General features: G+C 34.3%; 1 protein-coding gene and 1 non-coding gene across 6 annotated transcripts in view; one reads left to right on the plus strand and one right to left on the minus strand.

Moving 5' to 3' along the window:
* Window positions 1–514: 514 nt before the first annotated feature.
* The window catches only part of NIPBL (NIPBL cohesin loading factor), a 185,028-nt gene continuing 161,323 nt past the window's right edge, over window positions 515–24,219 (minus strand). For 4 of the 5 annotated variants that reach the window (XM_034657010.1, XM_002923367.3, XM_011230031.2 and 1 more), the window contains 15 exons: window positions 23,634–23,742; window positions 22,021–22,157; window positions 18,292–18,432; window positions 18,078–18,171; window positions 17,272–17,426; window positions 16,666–16,756; window positions 15,029–15,202; window positions 14,215–14,405; window positions 11,517–11,624; window positions 10,812–11,012; window positions 7,540–7,686; window positions 5,532–5,806; window positions 4,128–4,302; window positions 2,062–2,250; window positions 515–1,499 (listed from right to left, as the gene is read on the minus strand). In XM_034657010.1, the coding sequence (XP_034512901.1) occupies window positions 1,134–1,499; window positions 2,062–2,250; window positions 4,128–4,302; window positions 5,532–5,806; window positions 7,540–7,686; window positions 10,812–11,012; window positions 11,517–11,624; window positions 14,215–14,405; window positions 15,029–15,202; window positions 16,666–16,756; window positions 17,272–17,426; window positions 18,078–18,171; window positions 18,292–18,432; window positions 22,021–22,157; window positions 23,634–23,742 (2,553 nt within the window). In that variant the 3' untranslated portion in view covers window positions 515–1,133. Of the gene's footprint in view, window positions 1,500–2,020; window positions 2,251–4,127; window positions 4,303–5,531; window positions 5,807–7,539; window positions 7,687–10,811; window positions 11,013–11,516; window positions 11,625–14,214; window positions 14,406–15,028; window positions 15,203–16,665; window positions 16,757–17,271; window positions 17,427–18,077; window positions 18,172–18,291; window positions 18,433–22,020; window positions 22,158–23,633; window positions 23,743–24,219 lie in introns of all 5 variants that reach the window. The other variant, XM_011230032.3, reaches the window with a different exon arrangement.
* LOC117801692 lies at window positions 20,710–20,815 on the plus strand. The gene has a single exon (XR_004624440.1). It is a non-coding gene; the product is annotated as a small nucleolar RNA U13 (small nucleolar RNA).

Here is a 24,219-nt window from a genome sequence, read left to right on the forward strand (position 1 = left end):
AAAAAATAACTTGTGAAAAATGTAATGTAATTACGAAGTGTCATACTCAACTCTATCTCTAAAATAACACATGGCATAATTTTAACTAAGAGAAATGCTAGTTTCCCAAAATAGCATGATTGTTACCTTTACCCGAGGTTTAAAAAATAAATTATTACCATCATGACATCACTAGAAAGAAATTGAAGCATACAAGGAATAAACTATAGTTTCTTTTTATATCAAAATGTACTCTTGAAAATGTGTTTGGCACAGTGCTAAATCATATATAGTTAATACTAAATATTGCAGGATACAATAAAACCCTGGAGTTAATTGTTTACACCCTCTTATGGGAATGAAAATAATAGATACCAATTATTCAGAAGTCAGCCTATACAAACTGTATAAACAATATTTTATGTTCTGCTTTGAAAACCAGTGATATAATAAATTTTACATAAAAGACTGCAAAATAATATAAATGGATTTAAACAGATCTTTACAATAAGAAATTCAAATGGAAACAGACAAGTAACAAAGAGAAGTAAAAAAATTTATTGCAGTATTCGCTCCACCAGATTGCCTGGGGATCCCTTTTCTTGTATTGTTTTCAGGGTGACCTAATACATCAAAATCTACATTTACAAAAACTCCTTCTGCAGATAGGTCATAGATACTGCATGCTTTTTTTTTTTTTTCAACAGAATAAATTATATATCCAGGAGATTCTGCCATTTTACAGCCTGGAAAAAACAATGCTTCCCTGGAAACTGGGCTAAGCTAAAGAAAGCCATCCGCTGCTAGGTTAAACTCCAAGAACACTTTATTAAGAACATTAACAGACTAATTTCCAACATTCACTTGTTTATTTTTTAAACAGAAAGTTTTTTTTTCCAAGATATAAACAATTTTTGTTAAACTATAATACAGTGGGAGTAAAAATGAACTGAGAATCTGTTTCTGCTGCACAACAGCGAAGGGAGCTCCCACAAAAATGTTTGCCCAACATTTCCTTCTTTTGTTCCTGCATCCCAGGTTCCATTCTTACTCTTCATAAAACTGATTTTTTTTTTTTTGCCAGAATGTTGATATTTCAAGTTTTTCTGCCTTTTAAAAAAATTCCTGTAAATTTGGCTGCATGTACAAATTCATTAGCTGGAAGTCCCATCCTTGGCGGCATACAGGGATCGTAAAGTCTGAACAACTTTATTAGTCAGCTTATTAGCACTCGTTAGAGCAATTTTTTTGTAAATAATGTCTGACTCTTTAATAGTGTCTACCCAAGGCACCAGTTTGCGGCCATCACGGCGCTTAGCCTCAGTCCAGGAGCCACTGTAGGAGCCTGCCATCCACTGAACACTGAAGCCATTGCTGGTTTTCTGTACTACTCTTGCAATTTGTGGTCGATCTTTGTACTTTGGACAGCAAATAGCGATGACATCCATGACGTCAACACTTTCATTCATCTGTGCTGCCAACTCCGTAGAGTCTGAATTTCGTTTTGACCTTCTCAATGACTAAAACATTGGGGGGGGGGAAAAAAGACGAAGTGTTACACAAAAGAATTTTAGTGAAATTTTTGTTTTTATTGCTTTTAATCCCTTGACGCCGGGAGTTGGGATTTCCCAGCACACTTCCATTGCCGGCAATGAGACGCACCGTGACCGCCAGCGCCAAGGGGTTAACATATACTTGTAAAACCATATAACTCTTAATTTGTACCCGTGTCTTTACTCTTATTGATATATAAAATTATATATACATATGAACCATAAAGCTACATAAAACTTAGCAACAATAAAAAAGGATAACACACATTAATACAATCCAAAGAAAAATTAATAACCCTTTATGCGGGATAAGTCTCATTTCTGTTTTTTTCTTTTTTATTGTCTTTTATGTTAAACTTTCTACAAAAGGATGTATAAATGGTTAAGTAGAGAATCTCTATCTACAAAATGTTTTCTCTCATAAGTATTACATTACTTGGTGTACATTTATTAGACTGACATATATAAGCACATAAAAATCATTTTACGTAATACGCTGCGAAATACGTTGACTCCTCCTCCGCCTCACCCCTGAAGTGCCTCCTCCTCTATCCTCCCCATCACTTTCATCATCTTCTGTCTCTGCTGCTGCATTATTTTTAGGGCTGCCTCCTCCAAGCAGCGAGGTAATTGCTTTGTTCCGAGCATTTGTACTAGCTGACACCTCCCCTTCTTCCTCCTCTTCATCAGGGTCCAGATGTTCCATGAGAAGTTTGAACTACAAAAATCAGATATGAATTTAGAGTTAAATAAATAATCTTAAAGAAGACTGCTAAATCCCTGAATGTTTCCGGTTTTTTTCCTAAATGTTTTTTTCTAGGCAGTAGTCATGTGCTTTCGGCTTTGCAGGCCATATGGTTTCTGTCATAACGACATAACTCTGCCATCATAGTGTGAAAGCAGCTAGAGACAGTACATAAATGGATGGGCATGGCTGTTTCAATAAAGCTTTATTTAAATGGGCCGTGGGGAAAAATTTAAAAAAATAAAAAAACAGGCAACAGGGGCCAGATTTGACTCATAAGTTGGAGTTTGTTGACCCTAATCCAACTCATCAAGCAACCAGATTAAAAAATAATTACTGATAGACATCTGTCAAGTTCTCTACCCCCTTTGCCCTCTGCCAAAATAAGAAGATAGAAGAGGAAGAAAAGGATGTTAAAGAACTTAAAAAGAGAACTAAAATAATTTTCAGCTTTAGAGTATAAGGTCTGCAGTCAATGAATAATATGAAAAACACTGTAGTTTCATTATTTATTTTTTTAAATTTATTTATTTTTAGAGACTGAGAGAGAGAGGGAGGGAGGGAGACAGAGAGAGTGCATGAGCAGGGGATGGGTGGGGAAGGAAGAGAAAGGGAGGGGAGAGGGGAAGCAGACTCCCCACTGAGTAGGGATCAGAATGCCAAAGTGGGGTTCAATCTCCTGACAGGGAGATCATGATGTGAGCTGTAACCAAGAGTCGGATGCTTAACTGACTGAGCCACCAGGTACCCCTGTGTAGGTTTCATTCTTGGTCAAAAATATTATTAGTTATGTTCAGCTAGTTGCTTTAAATAAAATAAATATTTTTATTTTTTATGGACAATCTCAAAAAACCCCGTTTTATTTTTTATTTTTTTAAAAGATTTTATTTATTTATTTGACAGAGAGAGAGGCAGCCAGCGAGAGAAGGAACACAAGCAAGGGGAGTGGGAGTGGAAGAAGCAGGCTCCCATCCCAGCAGAGGAGCCTGATGTGGGACTCGATCCCAGGACCCCGGGATCACACCCTGGACCGAAGGCAGACGCTTAACGACTAAGCCACCCAGGCACCCCCAAAAAACCCTGTTTTTAAACATAAAACTTTCCTGTGGTAAAATATACATAAAACTTACCATTCTAATGATTTTAAAGTGTTTGATTCATTGCCATTAAGTATATTCACAATGTTGGGTAAATCATCACCATCATTTCCAAAACTTCTTTATCATCTCAAACAGAAACTCATTCTGTGCCTATTAAAACAACAGCTCCCCATTCCTTCCTCTCCCCAGCTCCTGGTAACCTCTATTCCATTTTCTGTCTCTATGAATTTGCCTATTCTTAAAGACATTTAAAAAGCACAGCTTATACACACACACACTCTCACATACTTGCTGAGTATATATGTAAGATATACACAAGCATATACATCTGTATTATGCTTCTGTAAGAATAACATGAAAAAGCAGTAATAGTGGTTGCCAGGAAGGAAAGCAACAGAATGGCTGAGGAGAGCAGGACGATGACTTTTCCTGATTTTTGCTTTTATGAACTATAAATCATGTAATCTGAATTAAAAAAAAATACATATGTGGGCATGGCTTTTTCCTGAAATCTGCCTAAAAACTCTCATTCTCACTAAAATAAAATGAGTGGTGGGCTGGTATTTTCAAAGACAAAACATGATGCAAAGGGTGAAATGGGAAAGGCAAGCTTCAAGTAACTCATTAAAACCACACAGAGAAACGTACTCCTGATAGTTCATGAAGTTGCCATGTAAGGGAGAGAGCTATCTCTCTCTAAAGAATTGACAGTATTATTAGAAGGAAATAGATTTTGGTTTTACTACTCACATCTAGATACTGTTTTACGATACTCCTCTTCACATCCTCAGTGATTTTGGAATTGGCCATATCACTCCGCAGGAAGTCCAGTGTTTGTTTGGGGTGAAAATGAACTCCTGTTTTTCGGTTTATCGCTTTATCATATACTTTTGCAGATTCAGATGGAGAGTATTTCTGAATTTTACTGTTTTGGGAAAACAAAGTCATTAACTTTAAAAGTTTTTCAGGTATTTATATTTAAAGTGATTGTAGTTAAACGTCATTTACTAATTAAACTTTTTGTCACAGATCTCAAACAGTGAACTTCTACACAAAAATAATTTTAAAAAAGGAAGTAAAGACATAAAGGCAAAGATTAAAAAGAATAATATCCTCGTTTCCATCAGAATTTGTCTTGAACAGAGGCATCATTTAAATGAAAATAATTTCTCATGTCTGTTTCTGAATACCATGATAGTGACTATAGAACAGTTTGAATATAAATACTGGTTTACCTCCTACTTCCTTGCCTCCCAACTATTCATCCTCTACACAGCAGCCAGAATGTTTACAAACCTGTTTCATATTATTAATAACTCTTGCTTAAAAATCTTCTCAACACCCCAGCACTGCTCTAAGACCTTACAGGTTTTTATGTTATTTTGAACTAGTTGCCAACATTTAACATCAAGATATTTCTCATTAAAACCTGGATTATCTAGCTTCTCTTGAAAAAGTGGAAGCTCCTGGCCACATCATGCCCACCCTCTTCCATGGTAATAAACTGATGAACGTCTGAGTAATACCTGAGCCCTTTAAATAAAACATTCTCTTTCCAGTTTGCCAGTGAATTTATACCAAATCTACTTTACTCTGTTTCATGATCTGTCCCCTAAGAACACTTGACTTTGTGATTCCTAATGTAAGGTTTTCATGAATATGAAAAATGACCAAAGTTTCATACGGCAGAAAAAAGTTACCTATAGTGACTAATCCTGGGTAAAATTATAGGGCATTCACAACAAACGGCACTTTCCTACCTCTTCCTTTGTAGAGTACATTACAGACCATTTGGGTTCTACTGGAGCTCAGCCTCATTGGTCTGCATCTATTCTTTATTCATAGCTCTTTAAAAACTTAAACTTGCAATTTAAGATTAGCCTAATTCTCTAATAAGACCTATTTAAGGAAAACAACAAAGTAAGTCCTTTCATTTATAATGCAACTAGGGAATGTTTTTCCTCTCTTCAATAAAAAAGCAAACAAATTGTGGTATATTACACAACAAAATACTATATAGCAACAAAAAGGAACAAACTCCTTCTTTTAAAAGGAACATTTTTAATATGAAAGTAAACATGCAATTAAAAATGGGTTTCATATTTCTTTATAATTTGAACAAAGTTTTTTCTCTCACTGCTTAGGTAATCTTACCTATCAGAAAATCCACAGAGATTCTTCAAATGTTGTTTTAACATCAGAAGCAATAAAATACCCTGGGAGACATTTGCAAATTCAATTAAAGGAGCTGAATTTTCTGGCAAACATTTCATCACTGAATTTATATCATCTTCTGAATCTGAATCTGAATCTGAATCTACACGTTTCCGTGACTTCCGAGGCCTGGAAACTTCTTCTTCACTCTCACTTGACTCATTTTCTTTACTAGGTGATGACTTTCTCTCTTTCCTTTTGTCTTTTACCATTGACTGGGGGGAGAAAAAAGGAAAAATAGTAACAAAATACCACTAAGAAATAATTATGCTCTATTTACAAGCTTCAAAAAAATTAATATTCTGACTTTCCATAAACAACAATTAGGTTCCAAGACTAAACAAAATCATACATAATCCACTGCTCTGGTGCTCCGCTCCCCAAAAGCCCTTCTCAAATATCAAAGGGAAACAATTTTGTTATAGGACAGAGATGAAAGATAAATTAGTTACAAAAGTGTTGATTTGATACATAGGTAAGCCACTCTAGAGGAAAAACAGTAATTATAATTTAAGTAAGGGCACTTAATTTAAGTGCCTGGCTGGCTCAGTCAGTAGAGCATGTGACTCTTGATCTCAGGGTCATGAGTTTGAGCCCCACATCGGGCACAGAGATTATTTAAAAAAACAAAACAAAACAAAACAAAAAACAGTGCTAAATATAATTTAACCCAGAGAATACAATAGGTTTCAACACCCCAACTTCTATCAAACTCTCCCTTTTAAGAACTTTTCAACAATATGCAACTTTTCTTAAATTAGTTAAATTCTGTGGGTTTTGTTTTTTGTTTTTGGTACTTTATGAAACTGTTAGCTCTTAAAAAGAAATAAAGTCAGCTGGATTTAAGAGAGGGAAAATACCAGATAACAAAGCAATTATTATTGTTAAAGAAGAAATAAAACAGGAGAAACATTTACAAGTATATCCATAACAGTAAGTGAAGTAAAATAAGATAACATGACGACTAAAGTTTCTGGGAAATTATTAACTTCTCAAACTTTAAGGGACACCTAGTGATTCTGTTAAAAATGAAGACTGTTTCAGCAGGTCCAGGGTGGGACCTGAGGTTCTGTTGTTCTAAAAAGATCTCAAGTGAGGCCAGTGCTGCTGGGTCCCAGTGCACACTTCAAGCAGCAAGGGTTTAGCTACCTCTATAATTCCAACCCTTGGGTGTTATAACAACTCCCTGATTTACTGGTGTGATCAGGGGGAGTTCTGAGCACAAAGTTTTATAAAATGAGATCTACTTGTATCATCAGGCACATGAAAATATTCCAAATAATTTTTAAATAATTTACTGAGTGCCTACTAGGTGTTCAAGTGCTATACCAGGTGCTACTACAATGAAACCAATCACATTTCCTCCTAAAAAACCATAAGAGAAGACATAAGGTTTATAATAAACTCGGGAAAGATTTTGGGCACAAAATATGCCAGTTCCATTATGATGCTGGTGTTCAGGGATACAGAAATTAATAGTATTATACATTTTGTTTTTCCCTATAAGTAAGCTATTTATATCTCTTCAAGTATACTACTGTGATCTACAGCATTACCAGATTTATAGATAGCAAGGTGCTTTAAAATGGGGTTTAAATGAATATATGAATGGACACCAAACACTTAAGATCAGTGCTTAAATTAAGAGAAAAAAAGAAGTGGGATGGCTTATCAAAAGAATAATTCATATATAAATATGTATATATGTGTGTATATATTTCTACTTAAATGATCTGGAATGGAATGGTTTTAGGTTCTTCTTAACAGAAATGAAATGGCAACCCACTTCTTCTCCCCAATTCAAGCACTGCCCAGATTTCAATAAATTCATTTAGAAAGACTTTACCTGTGAAAAGAAAAAAAAAAAAGAACAATGGAAACAAAACAGTGAGAATAGCATGCCTGCACTTTGACGGATGCATTAAGAATAGTAATGTGTGTAACTTACCTCCTTGAATGACTGCAGTAGGTTACTACCAGAAACTGAGAGTGTTATGTCTATATGATGCATTATAAACAACGGCTCTTCCTGTGTCTGGTATGGAAAACAGGCTAGATTGTCTGCTATATACAAGAGCATATTCACTTCTGTTTTCTGTAAATTTTAAAAAAAGGTACACGTTTAGTGGATAATCTAGAAATTCATCCAAAAGGCCTTTTTAGAAAAAATATTAGAGGGCACTTTCACCTCAGTGGTTCAGAAAGAGAAGGGTAGGGGAGGGAGGGAGGGAGGGAGCAGGGGAGGGAGGTAAGAAAAAGGGATGAGGGGGAACAGAAATGGATTTTATAAAATAATCTTATACCCATTTTCAGAGATTTCATAATGACTTATACCATGGACCTCAAGAAGGGAAGAGGTGAAATTTTTCAGTGCACCGAAGTGGAATTCCCTGAAATTTTCTTATAGAGTATATGGAATCTTTATGATAAATCCATACCACATCAGAAAGTATACATATGAATTCATAATGATTTGTCATTGTGCTTCTAATAGTTTAACCCATATGGAGATCAGTTACACACAGTTACTATTCTGCCCTCAAAAATAAGCGGTAATCATAGTACTAACATGTGGGTTAAAAAAAATCAAAGTTCATGTATTCAAAAAACATTCGTCTGTTTCGTACATATTCAAAACTCAGAGTATCAGTCGTTCTGACAGGGTCATAACATAATCTCACAATATTAAAAACTCTGAGGGAGGCAAAATTTAAGGCAAAAGTTATGGTTACTACTAGTTGTTTGCTTTAAAAAGAAGAAAGAGAGACTTCCAGCATTTCATAATCATACAGAATGAATACAGACAGAAAAGCACATTAATATTTAAATTCCTTTAAAACACAGCTTAGGGGAAAAAAAAAAAAAGGAAAGAGAAAATACAACAATCAAAACACCCTCCCTTCTTCCATCTCACCTATCCTGCCATGCAAACAACGCAAAACCCAACAGCGGCATCAGCAACAACAAAACCCCATAGGACAGATGCAATAAACTTGCTAGCACTCTATTTTTTATTTTTAAATATGTATCAACACCTACGTGTTAAAGTTGGGGAAATGCAGACATAGAACTCCACCCTATTAGTTTTAATACTAATTTATATATATATATATATCTATATATCTCCTAAAACTGAAAATGTTCAGGACTACTCTGAATAAAACTTTATAACTCTGAAATTCTTCAACTTTGGTCATAAAAAGTCCTATATTGCTCTTTCCTTTTAAAAATCAAATTCCTTAAAAGAATACTCTAGAGCTGCTCCTCCCGTGTATTCTTCACCACTCTTAATCACAATCAACCTTGTGTCCCTCACTGCTTGACTGCTGCCACCTAATCTCGCCCCATTTCTTTTTTTAAAATATCTTATTCTCCTTGACTTCTGAGTAGCACTGGACATTATTTTCCATCTTTTCCTTCCTCAAATTTTCTTCTTTCTTAGTTTTCTCTTCCTACCTCTTTGACTACTCCTCTATGTCCTTCTCAACTCCTTTTCTCAGGTGCTCAGGACAAAAATATTCCAGTTATCCTTTTACAATTCTCACACAGCCTCATTTAATTTATTACTTCTTCACAACACTTCTTTTCTTTCCTACTGTCATCATAATAGATCCCTTGTTACCTCCAGTGTGAACACAACACTAAAAAATCCATGTTCCTAAAATGCTCTTTGGCACCTGTCCTCATCACTTTATTCAAATTTTTTTTTTGGTTTTTCATTGTCTACAAGATCCTCCATAAACCATGCCTCATTATGACCCTTCTGCTCCAGTCAAATAACAATCTATTCATTACTTCCCACACATTCTTATCTTTGTACCTTCATTACGTTTTCACCCCTGGGTTAAGCAGTAGCTCTATCTCATCTAATCTCTCAGGCCTTCAGTGATTTGCTCCTCCTCTGACATCGTTTGTTGGAAACAATCAGGAGACAGCACTGCATTACGACAGCTGAATTACCAGCTTAGCACTGTGCATGTTGGGATGACAGAACACTGAGCTAATGACAGTCAGCAGGCCAATGAAACCACACAGGAATGAAGCTCAGGAGACGAGATAAGGACTAGAGCAGTATCAACAGCACAAACCACCTGGCACGCAGAATATGCTAACCTTAACTATATTTACTTCCTTTATATTGTGTCCTATCGCCACAAGTGGAGGGAGGTAAGATCAGTGAGGGCAAGACTACCATATCATACCATTTCCATTCCCAGCATGATGCCCCATACACGATGAAAACTTAATACTGATGATGATATGATGATGGTGGTGGTGGTGATGATGACAATTAAATTATATTCCAAGTATTTCTGAAATAGATCCTTGCAATACTTATTTGCTAGATCACGTATCAAAAAATTTCATGTAGCACTCAAAAGAGGTCTAGTAAGGTATCTACATTCTGGTAATTTAAATTTTGTTTTATTGAAAAAAATTCTGGTTTTGGGATAATAACAAAGTCAAATTTTAAGTGACTGAAATACAAAAAACCCAACAAACCCCTTCTTTTGTTCTTTTCAAAACTTCACACACACATAAGCCAACTGATAAGCTCTATGTGGGTAGATACTACATCTGTCCAATCTACTATTTTATCTTCCTCTTAGCACAATGACTACCAAACATGGCAAGTGCTGAATAAATATTTGTGTAAAATGAATGAATAAATTAAGAGGTAAGCTTAAATAACAGGACATTCTCTTTTCTTGGCTTACGGACCTGGCCAATGCAATCTGTGCAATAACCCAAAGGATCAAAATTGTAATTACACAAAAATGGGCTCTTCATTAAGGAAGTCAAGTTTAACAAATAAGGATCCCAGCAGTCAAAAACCTACAAGTTATTCTAATATTTGAGTGTGACAGAAATAAGTGAAATTTCACCTTATTTATTGAAGTAACCTACCCCCCTGCAAAGTGATAGTTTAGTGATACAGCTTATTTAAAGTTATGCTTAAAGGAACTGTTATCAAAGTTTATAAGACACTCAGTATGGAGACATAATTATATTTTATCCCTCACTATATTTATACTCATGTAAAATTTCTCCTCCAAATTTGACTATATACCTTATAATTACTACAGAAGATGTAAAGAAACACATATTTAATATAGTCATTATTTACTAAAATGGTAATATTTTCAAAATGGTGACTACTTCAGGCATAAAACTTATAGAACATTTATTTTCTTAAAATAATAAGTTTTTTATGCTTACAGCTGTGTCATCAAAGAGGTTGAGTAAAGAAATTAGAAAGGCCCGTCTGTGTTGGCGGTTTCCACGGATCATGGAGTAAAGGTGTGAACACAAAGCACTAGAAGACTCATCTTGTCTGAAACCCCTTACAGGATCTTTTAGGCAAGTGTTGATTGCCTGCTGTACCTGGTAAGACATCTTCATACCAGCCACTGCTTTCATCTGAAATCAATAAAAGCCTTATTTTTGACATGGAAATTAATTAAGAGTCAAATAAAAAATATACTTTGAGCATTAGAGTCAGAAGCTTAACTCCACTGTTTGGCTTTCTTATTTAAAATAATAAAATCACGGAACACAAGTGCTGGAAAGAATATCAGAGATCATCTATTGCAACTCCCTCATTTTATGCAAGAAAAAAATCAAGAATCAGAAGAACTATTACTGCCAAGCTCACACAGTAGGGATTAGAACCCACGCATCTTTATTTTGAGTCCAAGCATGCTTGCTGGACTGTCACCTCTAGCTCAATCTTAAGAGCTAATCTTAAACAAACACCTTTTGTTTAGAAGTAAATACTTCTAAACAAGCCTAGTTGCATGTTTAGAAGTAAATACTAAACAAAATATTTTATTCTAGTATGAATATGGGCAGGACGTTTATCAAGGAAATGGTATACCAAAGAAAGACGTTTTTATTAAGGTTATACAATTTAAAAACACATACATGAATAAATCCAGCATATTTTTTGTCTATTTCCACAAGTTGCTGATCAGCCTTGTTCCTCATAGCTGGTTCCGGGTCTGTTCCCATAGCAATTAAATACGGCACACACTAAAATAAAAATATAGGCATTCTTTTAGTGTAAATAAATAAATAAATAAATAAAGGATTTATAAGACATCACAGCAGTAAAAGCTCTATATGATGATGACATATGTTAAAACTCGCTGTATATCTGTGATATATGCATTTAGCTTTATAGGCATTCTTACATATGTCATGTCTTAGTGTTGTCTTAAAAATGATTAATCTTCCCTTAGATTTATCTTAAAGCAAAAAAAAAAAAGCAATGAAGCATCAGCAAAAAATACTGATGGGGTGAAATTGAAACAATTTCAGTATGAAGTAAAGGTTCTTTTTTTTTTTTTTTAAAGATTTTATTTATTTATTCGACAGAGATAGAGACAGCCAGCGAGAGAGGGAACACAAGCAGGGGGAGTGGGAGAGGAAGAAGCAGGGCTCATAGCGGAGAAGCCTGATGTGGGGCTCGATCCCATAACGCCAGGATCACGCCCTGAGCCAAAGGCAGACGTTTAACCGCTGTGCCACCCAGGCACCCCAAGGTTCTTTAAACATAAAGAGCTCCTACGCTAAGATTATCCATTTAAGATTATGACATATAGGGGCGCCTAGGTGGCTCAGCCATTAAGCGTCTGCTTTTGGCTCAGGTCATGATCCCAGGGTGCTGGGATCGAGCCCCGCATCGGGCTCCCTGCTTGGCGGGAAGCCTGCTTCTCCCTCTCACACTCCCTTTGCTTGTGTTCCCTCCCTCGCTGTCTCTCTCTGTCAAGTAAACAGATAGAATCTTTAAAAAAAAAAAAAAAAGATTATGACATATAATACAAATATATAATCCAGTAAGTTTTCAAGGTTGACTGAATTTGCTATGTAAAGATAACAGAGGACACAAAGTAATTTGTCTTCCATATTCAAAACTAGGAAAATATAAATTCTTCCACAACAGTGATTTTATATAGGGCTTTAATGATCAGTCTGATAGCTAGTATTTTGTTAATAGCCATATCCACTCGATTTCTAAAGTCAAGAAACACCAATACTATGTTAAAAGAATCTGAACCAGTGGTGAGACCTGGAAACAATAAACAAACAAAAACCAGCTTAAAAATAAATAAAACCACAGCGCTAACTGAAAAGGATGATCACAGATTAAATCCTGAATCAGGGGGAGAAAGTTCATAAAGAATATTACCGGCTTGGGGCACCTGGATGACTCAGCCGGTTAGGCACCTGACTTTTGGTTTTGGCTCAGGTCATGATCTTAGGGTCATGAGATCCAGCCCTGCATGAGCTCCATGCTCAGTGATGAATCTGCTTAAGATTCTGTTCCTCTCCTTCTCCCTCCCTCTCTGCTCCTGCCCCGGCTTGCACTCTCTCTCTCAAATAAGTAATAAATAAAAGCTTTAAAAAATAAAAGAATATTACTGGCTTAACTGACAAAATCTGAAAATGGACTGTATATTAGATAAGATTGCATCAATGTTAAATCTCCTGAATTTGATGACTGCATTATGGTTTTGTAAGAGAAATGTCCTTGTTCTTAGAAAATGTATATAAGCTGAAGTGTTCAGACATAAAGAAATATTGTGATATCTCAAAATTACTATCAAATGATTTAGAAAGAAGTGTATGAAGAGAAAGATAAGGCAAATGTAGCAAAATGTTAACAAATGCTGAATGAATACAGGTGAAGAGAACATAAGGGAGTCTGCTGTACACTTTTGCAATATTTTTTAAGTGTGAAATTTAAAACAAAAGTTTAAAAAAGAAAATACAATAATAAAGAGTATAAGCAACTAAGGCCATTCAGAATACCAGCAAAGAGTCCTAAGTATTGCAAAAACTCAACATACTACTGTACATTTTATTATGTAATCTTGATGATGATGACCCTAAGTCATGAACTGGCTAAATGTTCATTAGTGTGTTTTATCTCAGGACATAGGGAAGAACATAGCATATTCACATATAGCATGTTTTAGGAAAACCTCTGTAACAAATAGCCAAAATAAAAATTTTAAAGGATACAGGCTTTTGGTTATTTAATAAATTCCCTTCTGTAGCCTATAGTACCCTCCTGAACATGTCGGAAGGATGGTGTATACACTACTACATCAGCAGTAGCTGCCAATCCTTAGCGACACTGATATGTCTTAATATGTCAGTTAGTCCTTACATCAATGCTTTGAGGTATTAGGTAGCTGATACTACCTCCAATTTACAAATGAAGGAACTGAACTTAGGTAATATAATTTACTTTTCTATGGACTAAAACCCACCTGCTTAATAGTTAGAGAATACTCTTAACCCCAGTTAACTCTCTTGACATTACAGGCTATTGGTTCTTAGGGATAAGAGTCAATATGGATTAAAACAAATCATCCCTACTTAGAAAATTGATTCCAAGTTCATTTTCAACCAGTATAAACTGGAAATTTGTTCAAGAGCAAAATTACAAATAGATGGATATTTTACAGTAATGACAACCTAGGAGATGGATTCTTAAGCATTTAGGACAAAAAACAAGTAAGATGAATAAAGTACTATTCTTTAATCACAATCTCATCAAATGGTAACAGATTTGGCTCTTCTAGTAAGTGCTGCCACTGTAAAATATACTTACCTGAACTGGATGAATAAGACCTTGGTTTAGGGTCAATGCAATGACATTCAGGGCAAAATGGCGTACACTTGATTGGGTGTGAAAAAATGCTTCCAGCACCTGTTTGAGGTAAAGCTGCATGATGGAACTACTCATCCCTGAGGATACATCACCCATTTCTTTTAGATCTTCCTGTTTTGCAACTTTCTTCCCTACAAAAGGAAGTAAACGTACTAAGAACATGTATATTAACTTTATGAAATACACCAAAATACACTGCAACCAAAAGCACAAAAACAACAGCTGGTGCTCTGGCTGAATGGCTCTTGCTCTTTTCTGTGACTATGTCTCTGTCAGAGGCACCTTTGAGAGAACCTGAGAACTATAATCTCTATCCTCCTGCAAAATGTTAATGTCTGCACATACATTAAATTTTATTTTTTTATTTTTATTTTTTTAAAAGATTTTATTTATTTGACAGAGATAGAGACAGCCAGTGAGAGAGGGAACACAAGCAGGGGGAGTGGGAGAGGAAGAAGCAGGCTCATAGCGGAGGAGCCTGATGTGGGGCTTGATCCTGTGACGCTGGGCTCACGCCCTGAGCCGAAGGCAGACGCTTAACCGCTGTGCCACCCAGACGCCCCCATACATTAAATTTTAAAAACTATTTTAGGGAGTTTATAAATACCCTAAAGGCTAGCTATGGACTTAAGGACTGTTCTTTAACAGAATTTCTTCATATAACAGATAAGGAAATTCAGGTGTCTGGATTAAAAAACAGAGAGTATTCTAACTGTAGCCATACTGTGAAATTCAAAAATAAATTTTTCCTTACAGTCTCTATCTGCTTGTTGCATCCTTGTATCCTCTTCTTGTAGGTAGGTCTGGAGGTTTTTTAACACTTGTATTTTTAAATTTACTGAAGAGTTCTTATCAGATAAAATGTTATTATATAGATTTTTCACTTCTTGCTCAAACATTAGACTTGGATGCTGAATAAAGGCAAATCCTAAAAAGAGAAAAAAAATCTTGATATATTCATATTAAAATTAAATATAATACTTAATGAAAATGTGGATAAATTATATAAAAGCTCCTTATTTCAAAAATTAAAACTTAAAATGACTGGAAGAACATATATGCTAGTGGCCTTACCCAGAGAAGTATTAGAGCAGGTACTTCTTTCCCCATGAATTAAAAACAAGAAATTGCATTTCAAAGGAGAATTTCACACAAGAGGAAACCTTGAGGAGGGAGCAGGGCCTAGTGGCTAGGGGAGTGGATTAGGAGTCAGGTGTCTTGGGTTCTATTCCTGGTCCACCACTGACTTGTAGTGTGACCTTGGGTGAGTCACATAATCTCTCTGTGCCTCAATTCTCCATCTGTAAAATGGGGACAATAATATTTACCACCCACCTACCTCAAAGGGATGTTTTCAGGGTTTAAGAGGTAAGGTCTGCAAACATTTTTAGATCCCTAAGAGAAGGTACTACATTGGCATTATTAAAAAATATTTTATTTATCCATTTGATGAAACAGAGTAATTCCAGAATAAACTAGAGCTAACAATATCTTCCATTAATTTTTTATGGCATTATAATGAAGCCACAATGCTGAATCCTATAACCATAAGTTATTAAGCAGCAAAATAATACTATCCATGTTTATTTATACAAACCGCTTATTTATGTAAGATAAGATGAAGATCCTTAATGATAGCAAGTATTACTGATGCCAAATAACAAACTAAACTCAAAGCATAGAGTGATCAGATAACTAATCCAAGGTCACACAGTATAATATATTAACTATGGCCCAACCAAGATGTCATTTATTAACTGGTCTAGAGGCACTATTTTCTACATAGTGCTACTTTTTCAAGTTAAAATTTGCACTATTTGTTCTCTGAATTAACATTGTAAGTTTTGCCACTTCATATAACTTATGTCCAGACTGAACATTAAAAGGTACACATTTGGCTTGAAGGTAACACTGCACCAATATAACTCCCTAAAGTAAGTGATATCTGAATTTTTAGTAATTTGCTATATGTAATTTTCTAAAAGGGATGAAGGAGGAATAAGATACTAAGATTTAAGTTTATTTAAAGAAATCAGTAAATATTTAGTGAGGTCTGGGTAACTAAAAATTTATTACTCACTTTTGTTCAAAAGACTAATATAAACAACTGCTCATGCATATTACATTATGAAACTTGTTAATGCTACCAAAATACAGTTTCTCTGATGAACAGAGAAGTTATATGACTTGCTCAAGATCACGCAGAAAGTCACTGGCTGAGCCAAGAATGGAACCCAGGTGTCTTAACCCCCAGTCCTATATTCTATATACCAAATCCTACTGTGAATAAAAACATATTTAAATAAAACAACAGTTTAGAGTCACATTATTGTAAAATTTGTTCAACCTCTCAAACAACCAAAACTATGAAGAAATTTAGACTTAACTTACCTAGACCAATGATGGCTTTTGTTTGTACTTCTTCATCTGAATGTTTTGTAAAATACATCAATAGTTCAAGTACTTTATCCTTTATATTAACCTAAGGGGGAAAAAACCACATTAAAGTGTATAAAGAAGAGTAACTTCGATCAGTTTTCAACCATAAAGGAAAAAAACCTAAAAGCAAACAGTGAGAATTTCTACATGTGAACTTACTAAAGAATAAATCACAAATAAATTTATAAATCCATAGATTTTAGAACAGTGACATTCAAAATAAAAGTCTGTGACAAAGAAGTCTGTGTAAGAACACAAATTAACATACTGCTCCTTCATTGAAAAAATTAAAAAAAATAAAGTCAGCTGCTTACCCAGTGTGCCTACTGTTACAGAGCTCATAGAACTTGTGTTAAGCTTCTTGTTATAAACCAGTAACAGTCTGTAAATCAGACGCTAGTCTGAGGACCATGTCTTGGGGAACGCTGCTTCAGAATTCTCATTAAATCAGACTACTCTGATGCTGCTTTCATCCTCGGTCATTAGTAATTTTCAGTTCACAGGGTCACACAGTCCTATTTTTCACAGCATACTAAGTAATTATATTAGCATCTTTACCTTACTGTTGCCTTTAAAATCCTCTAGATCAAAATCAAAATGCCGACATAGTGCTCCAACAGTGAAAAGGGATCTGAGAAGTGCTGGTTTGTTTGTTAGAAGTGAGGTGTTATTTGGGTCTTCCTGGTGCTGACTTTTTAATTTTGAAATGGCACCTATTAAGATAAGTAATATTTATTTAAAAGAAACTTTTTATCCTTGAATTACTATCTTTAAATAATTACTGCTAAGTTGTTACAATTAAATTTTACTAATGGTTCTAAGTATCACACACACCTAGAATTATGAGGGCATACCTTACAGTCTAAAAGAATTAATCTAAGAAAACAAAGATATTTAAATTTTATTTTACATAGCGGGCAAAAAACTTATCGACATTTAATATGAGGTAAATTTCTGAAGTAATTATATTGAATTCTTAAGGAAACACAAAAGATACTAGAAAATATTGCCTCTGAGAATGGACCAGAGGACAGTCACACCTTTTAAAATTCCCTCAATGCTGTCTTTATCAGATGTGTTTTTATTTTTTTTTTTTAAAGATTTTATTTATTTATTCGACAGAGATAGAGACAGCCAGCGAGAGAGGACACAAGCAGGGGGAGAGGGAGAGGAAGAAGCAGGCTCATAGAGGAGGAGCCTGACGTGGGGCTCGATCCCATAACTCCGGGATCACGCCCTGAGCCAAAGGCAGACGCTTAACCGCTGTGCCACCCAGGCGCCCCTATCAGATGTGTTTTTAAAAAGGAGCTAGACATACTACAGGATCTAGAAAGATAATTTTAAAGCCCAGACACTGAACTTACCATAGTATCTATTGAAACAGGCCCACACAAATTTAAAATTTTGTGTCACTTTATTCACAACTGCCCCAAGACAGCTCACACAATGTTGCACTACCTAAAAGATACAGAAAATGTTACTTTAGACAAAAGTTAACGACAAAGGTAAAACCATGATATAGTTAGCATTTATGAATTTTATACTAATCGATGCAGAGATGGTAAACTGAATGCTTACAGTCATGCCATATTTGATGATAAGCTTCATTAGATCTTCTTCAATAGTGGCAAGGAAAGTTTCACTTGGATGCTCCATCAGTGGTACAACCAGCTCTAGGATTTTTGCAACATTGCAGATAACCATGAAATCATTTTGTGTCTACAACGATAAAATCAGTGCTTTATGAATATCAAAAATCTAACAAGAAACTATATATACCTTTATGTATTTGGCAGTTGAGGTATTATTACATATGTAAAGTTTCAATTGAAAAAAAAAGACTATTAGAAAAGAGCTTTTTGTTTAGGTATGGAAGGAAGAACATCAGACAGTGTCAGGAGCCTGGATACTAGCTCTGCCGCTAACGCTAACATATCATGTAGTATCTGGGTAACCTAATCACAATGCTACAGTTATTCTTTTTTTCCCTAAAATGCAATACAAGCCAATTCTGAACAACGGTGTTTAAATATTAACTATTTAACGAAGACTGATAGTTTTTAAGATTAGTATTTTTCAAACTGGTGTATGTTAACCTAGAAGTTCTCAACTGGGAGGTGAGTTTGTCCCCACAGGATACTTGGCAGTATCTGGAGAAATTTTTGGTTGTCACATTAGGGGAGTTGGGGGGGTACTACTGGTATCCAGCGAAGAGAGGCCAGGAATACTGTCAAGCATCCTACAATGCTCAGAATAGTTCTTGACAACAAAGAATAACCCAGTCCTAAATGTCAATTGTGCTGAGGTTGAGAAGCCTTGTGTTAATGCTTTTTATGATAGATAAAAATACAGAATCCCAGAACTAAGTATAAGACTTCTTTATTTTAAAATCTGAAATATTAAATTTTTAATTTTACAAAAGTTTAGAACTTTGATTAAAAACGAAGCAGTTTAAAAAGATAGGTAGAACATTAAAAAAAACAAAACCCAAAAGGTTAAAGAATTTACAATAAAGTCTCTTTCAAAAAAAAAAAAAGTTTCTTTCCACCCACTATCCTCCAGTCATCCAGTTCCCCTGCCCTAAGGTAACCAAAGTTAACAGTTATTTTTGCGAAGTAAGGCATTCAACATGTTTTTATCTAGTCAAATTATCACTCTTTAGTCTTAGCAACAGGTTATGGACACTCATTTTGGACTCTTTAAGCTAATTACTTCTCACTAAATAGAAACGTTCCCACCTTACATTCATCTATCCTTTCAGCATACCCACAAGATTAAATAAAAACATAAGTAAGATGAATACCCTAAGTAACATAGAAATCCTCTCATTTCCTGCCCTCTTCCACTCCCACCTGCTTTAAACAATAGGGGGATGAGTAAAGCGGTCTAGGGATGAAGAGCTTTTGTTAAGATAAATTCATTTGAGAATCACAGCTAAAATTTTACTTTGAAACCACTCTTAACATTTCTGGCCTAGAAAGTCAAGTAAAAAAAGTAAGTCTAGAAGAAAAATTTAAAGACAAATTGTGAAGGAAAAGAGCAGAATAACATAATACTAAGAAAACTACTTGAAATGACTATAACATAAGATGCTTCAATATCTAAAAAACTTAAGAGTAAAGAGTTTTCAAAAAAGGAAAGAAAAAAAGCTCCACAATTTAAAGGTAAAATGGTCAAATGATACAGTCAAATCACAGAAAATCAAGTACAACTGGTAAATATCATTAAAAAGATGTTCAACACTCTAGGGTATCAGGGAAGGTAAAATGAAGCAACAGTGAACTATTCCTTTACACCTAACTGGCAAAAAGTATAAAAATGACATAGACTGTCATATACTGGTTTTCAAAAAGGCTTTAAAACACGTCCACCAGCAATTTGGGAAAATCTATTAAAAAACCAAAATCCAAACCAAAAAGCACATTCCCTTAATCTAACAAGTCCGTTCCTTAGGATTTATCCCAAAGAAAAAAATCACACCATTTAAAGGTATATGAGTATGGGATGTTTATTAAGGAATTGTTTGTGGTGCCTATCGATAGGAAACAATGTAAAAACCTGCCAAAATGGGAAATGGTTAAATAAATCATAGGACATCCATAAGATGGATAATGTATACACATATAATATGTATACATTAATATGATATGTATATAACATAACTTGATTTTAAAAAACTGGTCAACCAGTTATATATGTGTGTGTGCACAATTAGAGAAGCATGGCTATAGTATGTAGGGATACTCCAGGTTGTTCATCCTGAGATAAAGAATAAAGATGGAGGGAGGATACAGAAAACAAAAATTTAAATGTGTCTAACATACAGGAGATGGCCTTATTTATATAAAACTTTATGAATGTGTATAAAACTTTCCAACATTCATCCTTCCTTTTAGCATACTTATTTATATAAAACTTTATGAATGTGTATAAAACTTTCCAACATTCATCCTTCCTTTTAGCATACTTCCTTTTTTTTAAATAAAAAATTTATAGATCCTTTTGTAGTTCACAAGCATGATGACAGGTTGTTCACACTGTTAATGTGACATGTGCCTCCCTCAAACCTTGTTACAACCTCAGCACATTACCTTACATGATTTAAAATAAATATATATATATTATATATATGTGTACATATATATACATAAAAATTACACAAAATGTTTTCAAAGTCATCTTGCTTCAAAGTAATATTGGTCCAAATAAGGCCTATTCATGCAAGTTATTACAGACCAGTTCTTAGAAGCAAACAGACATGGGGTTGAATTCTAGCTTTGGGACCGGTCAGCTGTGTGACACTGGGCAAGTTATTTATATTCTCAAAGCTTTAGTTTCTTATCTGTAAAACTGAAATAATAATGATACCTACTTCACAAGGTCAATGAGATAATGCATGTAAAATTCTTCATAGTACTTGGCACCGTCCTCAATAAATATTAACTATTATTATTGGCCATGGATTACATATTAATCAATTTATTTCTGGATCTAATACAAGCCCTAGAGATAGAATTAGGATCTCAGAAGTATTATAAGTTGTTTTTATATATTTATCTTCTGGTACTTTCTGCAGTTAAAATTTCTCAGGTTTTTCATCTAGAACTTGTTAATTTAGGTCACCAAAAAATGAGACCATAGCAGCAAAGCAAATCTAGTAGAGGAAACAGTTAAAATTAGTTCCTTAGGAACACTGGGAACATAGTAAAGTAAAAAAACTATTTACATTCTACAGTTTTTAGACTTTCAAAATTTAGTGTTTGTAATAAGCCACTTAACTCACCATGCTGTCATATAAATTGCGGGATTAGTTTACATAAACAATGTTTTATTTGATTTTCGCATTTAATCGTTGAAAAACAGTATGTGTGATATTAACTTAAAACAACCACCTAACATCTCTGATATACTAGATTTTCCATGTTCAACATACTGGTGTATTATAAAATAAATACAATATACTCATAAGAAAATATATTGAAATGACAAATGAAAAGCAAATTTAGAATCCAAAAGACAGTAAATTTCTCAATGACAGGAACTCTGTCTCATTCACCTTTGAGGTCTTAGCAGTAGTTATAACATTTAGTAAGCATTTACTGAGGGTTTGACCTGAGGAGCTTATGGAGGAAATGAAGCCTAAAAAAAATGATGTCTGTAGATAACTTGCCACAAACATTAGAACACATATTTGAGTACATGACACAGTTGATCAGTCAGTGAAAGTGCGGACAACACAATGCCAATTCTAAGTTTGAAATACTTACTACATGGTAAGAAAGAAAAGTAGGACAGCTCTATACTTACACTACATTTAGTGGTAAGGTATGGCTGCATAGTCATGGCATGTTTAACCATGAGCTGAGGTCTTATTTTGCTGAATAAGAACAAAGTGGTTATGCAAGCTACCAATCTTCCAGAATTCACACCTTTATTGTCAGAATCTGGAAAAACAGAAATAAGATACTAAAATATGACAAGGCAGTGGAAATTATACAATTACTTAAATTACTATCACCCCCTGAATTGATTTAGTATATGCTTCAATAAAAGATTAGCATTTCTTATGATACTAGACTTCCTATATTTTTTTCTTTTATTATACATATTACATATATTAAGCATAAAAGACAAAGAGGCTGTGCTATGGAAGGCAAATTTTACACTATGGGGTGCAGGACTGAAGTTAAAAAGTACAATGGAAGCTAAGTTTAGGGATGGGCTTTTGGGAATAAACATGGTGTTGCTTGTATCTAAAAATGGATGGAAGTTAAGTATGGGAAAGTTAGCGAAGTGGGACAAAAACAAATTAGCTGAGGTGATACTGTGTTTGAGTGTACTGGGAAAAAAGAGATGCTACCATGGTAGAAGAATGTTCAGAGACTGGAGTGACAAATTAAGAAGCTGGACCAGTGCTACATCAGAAAGGTAAACAAACTGCTGCTCCAGTGGGAGGAAAATGCTGCTAGTTAGGAGAAACAGTGGTTCTTACGAGGCAAATTAGTTTTTAGAAGAGATTAGCAATTTTTCAACACTGACAACAGTATCACCCTTAAAATCTAGGATAGGCAAAAATAGGGGAAACAGAACTAGGAGATAAAAAGAAAAAGAGGTACACATGGAAAATGAAAAAAAAATTAAAGAAAAGAAACTGCATATAAAATATAAAGGATATCAACAATTTCCTTAGGTGCCATAATGGTACCTCAGGCTCCCAATTCTGGAGAATGACCAAGGCTGACTACTGTTCCTCATCAATGTACATTAGGATTCAGGAAGTAATGTTAGGCTTGGGTGCTTTAAGCAATAGATTATCAATTATTACCTTTATAGTTTTATATAATTATTTACTTATATTCTGATTAATAACTTCAAATTTGTGACTGGTAAATAATGTAATAGATAATATAAAATATTAAGTATTTAAGGAATCTGTCAATTTAAAAAATATTAACCGTTTTATCTAGCTCAAGATTAAACACATTTTATATAACAATTATAAATGATATTAGGAATGTACTACAAATCTTTTAAAAATATTTTTATCATAGTTAAAACAATTTCATTTTGAGAGAAATTTTATATCATTTAAAAGATATCAAACAGTTTTGGGATGAGTACAACTAGCTAAATACACAGTAGCACCTGGACTTTTATATCTGTTCAACAGAACATCTAAAATTATATGCTACTCAAAGATGCAGAAGAGATGAGGCCTATGCTTCTATTACACTGCTCTAGATAGTCAACCTAAACAATAGAATCTAGGATGCAATATCAAACAAAAAACCCCCTTCATTTTAAAGTGAAGTAGTTAATTATTAGGCTAAGCAGAACCAGAAGCAAAATTGAGAAATGTGCCCAAAGTATTTTAAAATCTTATAAAATCAACTTAATGACCAATATATAAAATGTCTTACCAGCTAGAGATTCCTCATATTTAAGAATGTGCTCAACTAGGTTATCAACAAGTTGAGTACAAGCTTTCTTCACAGGTTTATATGAGGAATCCTCTTCGGACTTCAACAACTATATATGTATATATATAAAAAAAAAATCCCAGTATAATTATTCATTAGGCAGTAATAATATAAATGCATTAAATGTGTCCATAAAAAGCTTTTCAGTTTGTCATTAACAATTAATATGGAAAATGCAAATAAATAAAAAAATATACAGCAAATGTTTTAAAATATCTTATAAACCAGTAATTTATAAATACTTTCAAACAATGTTAGTATGAAGTACTTAAACTACTGTGTGTAGGACCTGAGGTAGGCTATGAGAGAAATCAGAAAGGTGACTTTCCTTAATGCTCAGTGCTAGTTGGATTATTTTAAAGAATTAGAATTCTATTCTTCATTATTTCAAGTCCTTTGATAGCTCAAAAAAAGTATGAGTTAATTACACTTTTTTACATAATTGTAACTTTATCTGAATTGCACCTTCAATTTTGTAATTATAAGACACAAAGCTAGATTTCTGTATTATCCTTTGCCAAATTAT

Source organism: Ailuropoda melanoleuca, chromosome 3, assembly GCF_002007445.2.
Source record: "Ailuropoda melanoleuca isolate Jingjing chromosome 3, ASM200744v2, whole genome shotgun sequence".
NCBI lineage: Eukaryota > Metazoa > Chordata > Mammalia > Carnivora > Ursidae > Ailuropoda > Ailuropoda melanoleuca.